The sequence below is a fragment of the Megalobrama amblycephala genome, linkage group LG20 (genome assembly GCF_018812025.1).
Source record: "Megalobrama amblycephala isolate DHTTF-2021 linkage group LG20, ASM1881202v1, whole genome shotgun sequence".
Taxonomy (NCBI): Eukaryota; Metazoa; Chordata; class Actinopteri; order Cypriniformes; family Xenocyprididae; genus Megalobrama; species Megalobrama amblycephala.
The window spans coordinates 2,525,461-2,538,239 of NC_063063.1; the positions used below are offsets into that span (position 1 = coordinate 2,525,461).

A 12,779-nucleotide genomic window follows, 5' to 3' on the forward strand; every position below is an offset into this window, starting at 1 on the left:
CAAAGGAACTGCCTGAAGAGCTCAGAGACAGAATTGTGGCAAGGCACAGATCTGGCCAAGGTTACAAAAAAAATTTCTGCTGCACTTAAGGTTCCTAAGAGCACAGTGGCCTCCATAATCCTTAAATGGAAGACGTTTGGGATGACCAGAACCCTTCCTAGAGCTGGCCGTCCGGCCAAACTGAGCTATCGGGGGAGAAGAGCCTTGGTGAGAGAGGTAAAGAAGAACCCAAATATCACTGTGGCTGAGCTCCAGGGATGCAGTCGGGAGATGGGAGAAAGTTGTAGAAAGTCAACCATCACTGCAGTCCTCCACCAGTCGGGGCTTTATGGCAGAGTGGCTCGACGGAAGCCTCTCCTCAGTGCAAGACACATGAAAGCCCGCGTGGATTTTGCTAAGATGGAGAGAAATAAGATTCTCTGGTCTGATGAGACCAAGATAAAACTTTTTGGCCTTAATTCTAAGCGGTATATGTGGAGAAAACCAGGCACTGCTCATCACCTGCCCAATACAGTCCCAACAGTGAAGCATGGTGGTGGCAGCATCATGCTGTGGGGGTGTTTTTCAGCTGCAGGGACAGGACGACTGATTGCTATCGAGGGAAAGATGAATGCGGCCAAGTACAGGGATATCCTGGACGAAAACCTTCTCCAGAGTGCTCAGGACCTCAGACTGGGCCGAAGGTTTACCTTCCAACAAGACAATGACCCTAAGCACACAGCTAAAATAACGAAGGAGTGGCTTCACAACAACTCCGTGACTGTTCTTGAATGGCCCAGCCAGAGCCCTGACTTAAACCCAATTGAGCATCTCTGGAGAGACCTAAAAATGGCTGTCCACCAACGTTTACCATCCAACCTGACAGAACTGGAGAGGATCTGCAAGGAGGAATGGCAGAGGATCTTCAAATCTTTCCCAAAAAGACTCATGGCTGTATTAGATCAAAAGGGTGCTTCTACTAAATACTGAGCAAAGGGTCTGAATACTTAGGACCATGTGATATTTCAGTTTTTCTTTTTTAATAAATCTGCAAAAATGTCAACAAGTTCTGTGTTTTTCTGTCAATATGGGGTGCTGTGTGTACATTAATGAGGAAAAAAATGAACTTAAATGATTTTAGCAAATGGCTGCAATATAACAAAGAGTGAAAAATTTAAGGGGGTCTGAATACTTTCCATACCCACTGTATATTATATATATATATATATATATATATATATATATATACCTGGTTTCACCTAGTCCCAGACTAAAATGCATGTTTGAGCTGTCTTAAATGAAGCAACTTGCACTGACATTTTTGTCAAGTGGTTCAAAATGCATTAGCGAAATTCCTGAAGAGATGTAAAAAAGAAAAATATATATTTTATATATGTATATATAAAATATATATTCAGAATCAAACCGTGGACACACAAAGAAACCCATTCAAAAATAAACTCAAGTAACTTGTTGTTGGGTTTTTGCTCACATTCAAGAGCTGCAGTTCATCCCAATTACTGGCTCAGTATTTAAATAGGAGATAGAGACCGAGACAGTGGGGCAGCGGTACAAAGGAGCTTACAGGATGAAAGGCTCAATCCTGAGATGAGGATAAGAAAATGAGCTTAAGTTCTCGAAAACGTAGGAAGCAGCTGCTCTTTAGTGGGACAGAGAGACCTGACACCAAATCTTCGTTATCACAGCAGCCAATGACACACACCAGCCACTGATTCAATCTTCGCAAAGCTTTACGCATACAGAGTGCTAATGCAAGATAACACCCCAGGTTTCATGCAACAATCCAACAACAATCCCCCCAACAACAATCCTTTTTTAAATATCTTCATCAGATGCAATTGAAAAAGACCTGAAATCACTCAGTAGATACTTTCCGTTGCACAAAGGGTTCTTTATAGTGGTTTTGACTTTCACTGTACAGGTTTAAAATGACCTGAGAGTGAATAAATGATGACGGAAGTTTCATTTTTGGGTGAACAATACCTTTAAAGTCAAATTAGTGTCTCTGTAGTCCATTGATACTGAAATTTGAACCAGGAAGACATTTGCTTAGATTGCTAATGAGTTTATTTTAAAAGCAGACAGAAAACATCATATCATAAAAGGTATTGAATGACATGAGGGTGTCCTCTTAAACTTCTGGAGCTGAATAATATTCAAAACTACAGTGGATGCTAAACGGTTCAGAGTTTCTAGTACAAATAACCTTTATACAAAAGTAGATATTAGAACATAGCCCTGGTTCCCCCAGGGCCACTGCTACGTGATAATGCAGCCTCCCTTCTCCTTGAATGGGTTCTTGTCCTCTGGGACGCCCTTGACCAGAGGGTCTTCGCCAGACTTCTCCTCAACGAAAGCAATGATTTCTGGGGCTGTTGTTGAAACCTGAGAAAAAGAATCGGGAGTGATGGTTTAAGGATGATTGTTTCTTTGATTGCAAACAGACTGGAATCAAATAAGCAAACAATTAACCAAACAGAGGATCTAGCTGTAAATGTTGACGAAGGGCCACAGGCAGCATTGCCAAGTCCGTGGCTTTCCCATGGAAAGGGGATACTTTAACACGGTTGCCATGGGTTGTTTTTCATGTCCGTGGGTTGAAGCAATAGAAATAACATGATATTTAGCCCCTGGAATGCGAATTTTACCAAGGGACCTAGTTTTGAGTAGCAATTGGGTGCGTATTGTTGTGAAAACCTGGCAACCCTGGCCATAGGCCTTATTCACATCAGTGCCATATTTGATTTTTAATGAAAATGAAAGTGAGGCTGTGAGGGAAAAATATCTTACCCAGAATTTCAGTAGACAAAAAAACTTCATACAACATAAGCTGTGGAAAATTATAAGGGATCTAGGAGCTTTTTACAGCTTTTATGGCAAGTCTATTCCTCACAGCCTCGCTTTCAAACCTGTCATGGCTCACACAGAATGCGTAACAGACACGAACAGAACGTTAACCGTAAAAAAGGTCTAGAGACCCGTTTTCCTTTGAGCGCCACATTTTTAGAATGCTGTGTTATGCATGAGACGCTGCAAAAAACAATGGAAAAGAAGCGCAATGGAATGGAAAATTCTTAAAGAGATCTTAAAGATAATGGAAGTTCTCACCGCAATTCGGGTAGTGTTCACTTCCACCTTCAGCTGGTCTAGCTCCATCTTCAGGATCTCTTTATCTGACATGTCCCGAGCCATCCTGTCTACTCAGAGGAAATAAACGGAAGAAGATATATGTGAAATTAAGCTCAATATTCACCACACAAAAAGTCACAAAAATGCTACTACACTGTAAAAATGTAACATTTAAAAAGGTTAAAAAAATAGAGTTGTTGGTTGATTCAGTAATGTTAATTATTTTGACTTATATAAAATAAGTTAAGTTAGATGGTACCTTTTTTTAAGTGTACTGTTAAAAGCACATAAGAAGATCCACAGAAAAAAATGCACTACTTGTGATTATTTTTTATTTGTATAAAGCTTTTCACAATACATATTGTTCCAGTCAGCTTTAAAATAATGTTTAGTCACTCACTATACAATACAATACAATACAAGTTTATTTATATAGCACATTTAAAAACAACTGGTGTTGACCTAAGTGCTTTACAAGGCAAAAGAAGTCGACAATAACGACAAAATTTAAGCACTAGAGAAACAATAAAAGTAAAAAGAATAAAAATAAAGGAGAACAGCTAGTTACAAAAGAAATTTAGGCCAATATGAGTCACGGGATATTGAAAGCCATGGAAAAAAAATAAATGTCAAAAAAGCTATGTCAAAAAGCTGTTTCTCAAATGACTGAAAATTCAAAAATTGATTTTTCATTTGACAGTTCAATGTCAATATAACATTTTATATATTCTGACCAAAAATAAATAAATAAACAACAATAACAGCAAACAAATCCATTTACCTGTTGAATGGAGGGACTTGCAGCAGTCAGAGAAATGTCCCGATGTCTCCTAGGAGATCATCAGCGTGGAGGTCTTCCTCCGCTCCTGTCCTCTGCGTCTGTGAACAGACTCGACGCTGATATCTGGCTCTTCTTCTCTATTTCTGTTGTCCAGACCCCCTCCTTCCCCTTGCTCTTTCTCAGGTGTAGAGATTGATCCTGGTGGGGATTGCGCTCTGATGTCATCAATCTCCACTGATCTCATTAGGCCAAGGAGGATGGGAGTAACCTCTAAACAACATTGAAATACTGGAGGAAAGGGCAATAGGACAGGCTGCTTGTGAAAAATGAAGAGTTATGCACTGATGGAATTACTGTGACACATTCGTCATTAACCAATCATACTTCTTGTGGAAGCCTACAAATCTTCTTAGAAAGGATCTATGCAAACTTTGGCACAGAAAGAGCTCAATGTGATTTAGATGACAAGAAAGAAGCAGAGCAGTGGTTGAACATAATCAGACGGTAGAAGTAGAAAATGTTTGTTTCCAAAGTGAAATGCTCTGCGAGCGACACTGAAGAAGTCCTCAGACAGTCTGGAGCCGTGCATGTCGCAGACCAGAGTATTGTGCTTCTTAAATTCAAACCAATTCAATTAAGCTCCATTTAATATCCATGGTTTTGTTTATACAAGACATTGATTTTGCAATCTTCAAAGTTTTTCATCAATACAAATTCTATTAGTAGCCAAGCATGATAAATACTGAAATGTACACTACCGTTCAAAAGTTTGGGGTCAGTACTTTAAAAAAAAACAACAACAACAAAAATAAACTAATTAATACTTTTATTCAGCAAAGATGTATTCAATTGATCAAAAGTAACAGTAAAGATTTATGTTGCCAAAATATGTTATTTTCAATAAATGCTGTTCTTTTGAACTTTTTATTCATCAAAGAATCCATATTAGAATGATTTCTGAAGGATCATGTGACACTGAATGATGTAATGATGCTGAAAATTCAGCTTTGATCACAGGAATAAATTACATTATACAGTATAATCAAACAGAAAACAGCTATTTTAAATTGTAATAATATTTCACAATTTACTGAATTTTTGATCAAATAAACAGCCTTGATAATGCGGATTGTTCAGAATGGTATTGTTATATGGTTCATCTTCTTTACTCACATCAGCATAATTACATTAGAATAGTGAGTCTTCCAAATCTCCAATTACAAATGTTGTGCTCAGTTAAAAGCTGCATGAATTTCATGTCAAATATTGGCATATTTGGCTCCATAAAGAAACTTTAACATCCATAGAACCTTTACACTACACAAAATATTCTTTATAGTGATTTTAAACGTTCTTCAGATTATTAAAATGTGCGAATCAATGGTTCACTGATGAACCGTTCACTGAAAGGTTATTGGGGAACCAAAAATGGTTCTTCTATTGCATTACTAAAAAAAAAAAAAAAAAAAAAAAACACTTTTGGAACCTTTAATTAATATAATTGTAATGACTCATGTTGGCCTAAGAAAGGATGATAACATAGAAAGAAACATATTGTTGTGCATGATAAAACATGTTAGCAATGTTAAATCATGCTAGAAACATGGCAATAACAATGCTAAATCCTAGAAAAATGCTACAACATACTAGCAATGTGTTAATGCTAGAAACATGGTAAGAACGATGCTAAATCCTAGAAAAAAGCTAAAACATGTTAGCAATGTGTTAAATCATTCTAGAAACATGGTAACAACAATGTTAAATCCTAGAAACATGCTAACAATGTGTTAAATCATTCTAGAAACATGGTAAGAATGATGTTAAATCCTAGAAACATGTTAAAACATACTAGCAATGTGTTAAATCATTCTAGAAACATGGTAACAATGATGTTAAATCCCAGAAAAATGCTTAAACTTGCAAGCAATGTGTTAAATCATTCTAGAAACATGGTAACAACGATGCTAAATCCTAGAAAAATGTGTAAACATGCCAGCAATGTGTTAAATCATTCTAGAAACATGGTAACAACAATGCTAAATCCTAGAAACATGCTAAAACATGCTAGCAATGTGTTAATGCTAGAAACATGGTAAGAACGATGCTAAATCCTAGAAACATGCTAAAACATACTAGCAATGAGTTAAAACATTCTAGAAACATGGTAACAACAATGCTAAATCCTAGAAAAATGCTTAAACATGCCAACAATGTGTTAAATCATTCTAGAAACATGGTAACAACGATGCTAAATCCTAGAAACATGCTAAAACATACTAGCAATGTGTTAACCGTGTTAACTTTTAACCGGGACCAAAAAACGTGAACATATTACACCGGTATTGGCCTCACTTCACTGGCTTCCTGTTTGTTTTAGAATTAAATTTAAAATTGCATTAATTGTTTTTAAAATTTTGAGTGGGTTGTCGCCTTCATATTTGACAGAGCTTCTACATGTCCACACACCTGCCAAAGTACTGAGGTCTTCCGACCAGATGCTCCTCGATGTGCCCAGATCTAGGCTAAAAAACAAAGGTGACAGAGCATTTGCAGTGGCTGCTCCTAATATCTGGAATAGTCTACCAATTTATGTAAGAAAAGCTCAGACTATTGAAACTTTCAAGTCCTCGCTTAAGAGGCATTACTATGCTTTGGCTTTCAATTTTAGTTGAGCTTTTCTTACATAAATTGGTAGACTATTCCAGATATTAGGAGCAGCCACTGCAAATGCTCTGTCACCTTTGTTTTTTAGCCTAGATCTGGCTAGGTAATATTGTCTGTATAATAATCAGTTTTTTTCTGTTGGATCTTGTGAAGCACTTTGGTCAATTACGATTGTTTTTAAATGTGCTATATAAATAAATTGAACTTAATGCTAGAAACATAGTAAGAACGATGCTAAATCCTAGAAAAAAGCTAAAACATGCTAGCAATGTGTTAAATAATTCTAGAAACATGGTAACAACGATGTTAAATCCTAGAAACATGCTAAAACATGCAAGCAATGTGTTAAACCATTCTAGAAACATGGTAACAACAATGTTAAATCCTAGAAACATGCTAACAATGTGTTAAATCATTCTAGAAACATGGTAACAATGATGCTAAATCCTAGAAACATGCTAAAACATACTAGCAATGTGTTAATGCTAGAAACATGGTAAGAACAATGCTAAATCCTAGAAACATGCTAAAACATACTAGCAATGAGTTAATGCTAGAAACATGGTAAGAACGATGCTAAATCCTAGAAACATGCTAAAATATACTAGCAATGAGTTAAAACATTCTAGAAACATGGTAACAACAATGCTAAATCCTAGAAAAATGCTTAAACATGCCAGCAATGTGTTAATGCTAGAAACATGGTAAGAACGATGCTAAATCCTAGAAAAAAGCTAAAACATGCTAGCAATGTGTTAAATCATTCTAGAAACATGGAAACGATGTTAAATGAAACATGCTAAAACATGCAAGCAATGTGTTAAAACAATGTTAAATCCTAGAAACATGCTAACAATGTGTTAAATCATTCTAGAAACATGGTAACAATGATGCTAAATCCTAGAAACATGCTAAAACATACTAGCAATGTGTTAATGCTAGAAACATGGTAAGAACAATGCTAAATCCTAGAAACATGCTAAAACATGCTAGCAATGAGTTAATGCTAGAAACATGGTAAGAACGATGCTAAATCCTAAAAACATGCTAAAACATACTAGCAATGAGTTAAAACATTCTAGAAACATGGTAACAACAATGCTAAATCCTAGAAAAATGCTTAAACATGCCAGCAATGTGTTAATGCTAGAAACATGGTAAGAACAATGCTAAATCCTAGCAAAATGCTAAAACATACTAGCAATGAGTTAAAACATTCTAGAAGCATGGTAACAACAATGCTAAATCCTAGAAAAATGTTTAAACATGCCAGCAATGTGTTAAATCATTCTAGAAACATGGTAACAACGATGCTAAATCCTAGAAACATGCTAAAACATACTAAGCAATGTGTTAATGCTAGAAACATTGGTCTTAAGAACGATGCTAAATCCTAGAAAAAAGCTAAAACATGCTAGAAATGTGTTAAATCATTCTAGAAACATGGTAACAACAATGTTAAATCCTAGAAACATGCTAACAATGTGTTAAATCATTCTAGAAACATGGTAAGAATGATGCTAAATCCTAGAAACATGTTAAAACATACTAGCAATGTGTTAAATCATTCTAGAAACATGGTAACAATGTGTTAAATCATTCTAGAAACATGGTAACAATGTGTTAAATCATTCTAGAAACATGGTAACAATGTGTTAAATCATTCTAGAAACATGGTAACAATGATGTTAAATCCTAGAAAAATGCTTAAACTTGCAAACAATGTGTTAAATCATTCTAGAAACATGGTAACAATGACTAAATCCTAGAAACATGCTAAAACATACTAGCAATGTGTTTATGCTAAAACATGGTAACAACGATGCTAAATCCTAGAAACATGCTAAAACATAATAGCAATGTGTTAATGCTAGAAACATGGTAAGTGTCACGAATCCTGTCAGTTCTCGACTACACTTCCCAGCATCCTCCTTGCCTATCACCAGCACTCACTCCAATAATCACCTATTGCCACATACTCCTGAAGCTCTTTACCTGGACTATAAAGGAATCTCACTCACATACACAGTGAGGTCTTGTTTACTCTGTAGCATTTCCAAGCATTTTATTTTATTTTTTTTTATACCCGATCTGTCTGCCTGTTTCTGATCCTGTCCGTTCCCCATGCACGATACCTGCTGCCTGTCCTTTGGACCTTTTGGACTGTTTATCGTTTCCTGGTTTTGTGAATGATATCTGCCTGTCCCGATTCCCTGCCTGTTCAATGCTCATGATTCTGCCTGCTCTCTGCCATACCTGTTTGCCACTGTTTGACCCTTGCCTGTTTAACTACTAGTGATGGGCAGATCGAGGCTTCGTGAAACACTGAAACAGTTGAAGCAAATGTGCCGTAATGATTCGAGGCTTCGAAACAATCTGACACCTGTCTCCACGGTGACCCCTAGTGGTCAGAACAGTGGAAATGCAACAAAACGCAGGCCAAACATGCATTAAAAATACCCTTTAACAATGTATTTGCAATGTATTGCAAAAGTTTTATTGAAAGTAAAATCAATCAAATGGAATTAACTAATCATTGTCACAGACACGTCAGGTTCCAACCTCCAATCACAACACACGCCATCACCAGAATACTGATCACCACCACCTGCACCTCATCACCACACTCATCAACAGCACTATTTAACCCACACACACAGCACTCCACGTCCGGTCTCGTTCGCATATACCCATGTTATGCTTACCTCAAGGACTCCTCTTCGTATACTCACCTGTCTCCAGCGTGTCTCCTTCCCTCTGTGTGCCTCGTCTGCTGTGTGGGTGTGTTTCCGTCAGCTCCTCAGTTCTCCAGCGATCTCCTCTGTGCTCCAGCGATCCCAAAGCTCCAACTTACATCTACCTGCAAAGAGAAAGGACAGTAACTATTCCTCATACTACCTGCTTAAACTCCAATATAACCAGTTCACTCACCTGTGTGTGTTCACCTGCTCTACTGTGGTCAAATAAACATCCATTACCTTGTTACATCTGTGTCTGTCTCCTGTATACCGTAACAATCATCTAATAAGATTAAATATAGAGTGTCTGTCAAGTCAAGTCAAGTCACCTTCATTTATATAGCGCTTTTTACAATGCAGATTGTGTCAAAGCAGCTTTACATTGATAATTGGTATATAATTTTTCCTTTTAAAGAATAGTGTCAATGCAGGCAGATCAAAAGCACTGTTGAATAAATGTCAAGGATACTATTGAATATCAAATGTCAAGTCAAATTAAATTAAATTAGGGCTGCACGATTAATCGTATTTTATCAACATAACGATATCTGCTTCTCTCGATTGATTTTAAATAATCGTCACGATATTGGCCCGCTCTAGGAAAATGAACATAATTTGGAAATATTGGAAGTAATATTAGGAATTTCGCTGTTTTATCTTTTGAAGTTCCTAAAGGTTTTACCAGTTTTCATAATGTTGATCAGCTAGAAATTATTTTTCTTTGCTTTACGAATTTGCCGGGCAATTTGAATCTGGTTTGTCTTATTGCAAACGAATTGTGTTGCTTTAAAATCTAATGTGAATACATATTACAAAGCGCTCACCAAAACCATGTTTTGTATTGATTTACCATCTAACGAAGTTATCATAGTTGGTTAAATTTAAGTCTTTGTGCCACCTACAGGCCTTTTGGGTGAAGTGTAGGTTGGTAAAGAACTTGCAAAATAGCCATAGTTACATTACATATAATATAATATGTGTTCTTTTATCAATTTTAAAGGCTTGTTTCTTTGTTCCATGGCTCAAGCTAAACAGGCCAATAAGAGATTAATAACTATTAATTTTAATTATTCTAATGTATAATTAAAACATCTACAAATGTATAAAACGGATCGGAGATCAGTAAAAACCATAGGGTAAAGCCCTAGACACTTGTTCAGTAGTTCTCAGTGAATCTGCATGATTCATGGGCTCACTTTATCATCGCCCTCTATCGGTGAACCATTGCAATTTCTAACTGTTTCGAAACAGTGATGACGTAACGAAGCCTCGTTTACTAAAATCACGTGACTTTAGCAGTTTGATACACGCTCAGAATCACTGATTCGAAACAAAAGATTCATGAAGCTTCGGAGCTTCATGAAGCAGTGTTTCGACATCGGCCATCTCTATTAACTACGAACTCTGCTTTAATAAAGCTTGCACATGGATGCAATCCTGAGTCCCGCCTCATTACAGAAGACCTCGCCAACACAAGGATCCAGTGGCTTTTCAGGAGAACATTGGCCCAGTATGGACATTGCTTATTTACCATTATGTCTCAAGCAGGGCACACGATCGATTGAGGATTACATAACCGAATACTTGGACATTGCATATTATTCAAATCTGCCTGACTGTGCACTCATTGACTTTTTCTGTGAGGGTGTTAACCAACCACTCAAAGAACAATTAGTTTGTAATGGACCCCATTTCTCCCTCACTCATTTCCTGGATTATGCTCTATTGTCTGTTATCTCTCCATTTACTGTGGGTATCGCAGAGAAATGTGACACCACGGTGAATCATGTAATGGCTGCCGCTAAGGAGAACACTCACAAAATGACGGCCACAACAACAACAACAACACAAAGTCAAACCACAGCTCATCTTCCTGAGCCCAGTCAAGTCACAGTTGATCTTCATGAGTCAAGTCACAGTTGATCTTCATGAGCCAAGTCAAGTCACAATTGATCTTCATGAGCCAAGTCAAGTCACAGTTGATCTTCGTGAGCAAAGTCAAGTCACAGTTGATCTTGATGAGCCAAGTCAAGTCACAGTTTATCTTCATGAGCCAAGTCAAGTCACAGATGATCTTCATGAGCAACGTCAAGCCACTGTTGATCTTCGTGAGCCAAGTCAAGTCACAGATGATCTTCATGAGCAACGTCAAGCCACTGTTGATCTTCGTGAGCCAAGTCAAGTCACAGTTGATCTTCGTGAGCAAAGTCAAGTCACAGTTGATCTTGATGAGCCAAGTCAAGTCAGTTTATCTTCATGAGCCAAGTCAAGTCACAGATGATCTTCATGAGCAACGTCAAGCCACTGTTGATCTTCGTGAGCCAAGTCAAGTCCAAGTTAAACTTCCTGAGTCACGTCACGTCTCCGCTGATCGCCCTGAGTCACGTCACGTCACGTCACGTCTCCGCTGATCGCCCTGAGTCACGTCACGTCTCCGCTGATCGCCCTGAGTCACGTCACGTCACGTCTCCGCTGATCGCCCTGAGTCACGTCACGTCTCCTGCTGATCACCCAGATTCACGTCACGTCTCGAGACCCATCCGAGAGCGGAGAGGATTGTTGTCCAGTGTGGACGATCCTCCACTGACTTCAGCACGTGCAGCTGGCTTCCGAAACCTCCACCGGCTTTGCACCCAGGCCCGCTGGCCTGTTTCACACCCAGGCCTGCCGGCCGCTGCTCACTCAAATCCGCCGGTTGCTGCGCACTCAAGTCCAAGTCCGCCGGTTGCTATACACTCAAGTCCAAGTCCGCCAGTGTCTACAGACAAGATGGCCGCTCCACCAGTGTCTACGGACAAGATGGCCGCTCCAGCCAGTGTCTACGGACAAGATGGCCGCCAAGCCCGTTCAAGTCTCCACCGAGGCCGCTCCAGTCTTCGCCGAGCCCGCTCCAGACGCTGCACCAGAGCCCGAGTCCGCTCCAGACTCCGCGCCAGAGCCCAGAGTCAGCTCCAGACTCCGCACCATAGCCAAATCAGCTCCAGACTCCGCACCCGAGCCTGAGTCAGCTCCAGACTCCGCACCAGACCCCGAGTCATCTCCAGACTCCTGCACCCGAGCCCGAGTCAGGTCCAGACTCCGCACCCGAGCTCCTTGCCCTGCCGGCGCCACCTGAGCTCCCTGCCTTGCCGGCACCACCTAAGCTCCTTGCCCACGAGCCTGCTACAGACCCCACTGCAACCCACGAGCCCGGTATTGTCACCATTGAATTCCCCAAGGAAATTTTGTAATAACTATAATTTTGGGTGGGTGAGGAACTTGTGGGTGGGGCTTCTGAACTGCAATGGCTTACTCTGTAGCATTTCCAAGCGTTATTTACCCGGTCTCTCTGCCTGTTTCTGATCCTGTCTGTTCCCCGTGCACGATTCCTGCTGCCTGTCCTTTGGACCTTTTGGACTGTTTATCATTTCCTGGTTTTTTGAACGATATCTGCCTGTCCCAATTCCCTGCCTGTTCAATGCTCATGA

At 39.1% G+C, this 12,779-nt stretch overlaps 1 protein-coding gene across 1 annotated transcript; it reads right to left on the reverse strand.

Annotated features, from left to right (window-relative positions):
- Positions 1–2,049: 2,049 nt before the first annotated feature.
- Positions 2,050–4,096, reverse strand: gngt2b (guanine nucleotide binding protein (G protein), gamma transducing activity polypeptide 2b). The gene is made up of 3 exons (XM_048171635.1): positions 3,911–4,096; positions 3,109–3,197; positions 2,050–2,385 (listed from the first exon to the last, which is right to left on the reverse strand). The coding sequence occupies exons 2-3, from the start codon at positions 3,190–3,192 to the stop codon at positions 2,260–2,262; spliced, it is 210 nt and encodes a 69-aa protein (XP_048027592.1). The 5' UTR covers positions 3,193–3,197; positions 3,911–4,096; the 3' UTR covers positions 2,050–2,259.
- Positions 4,097–12,779: the final 8,683 nt, after the last annotated feature.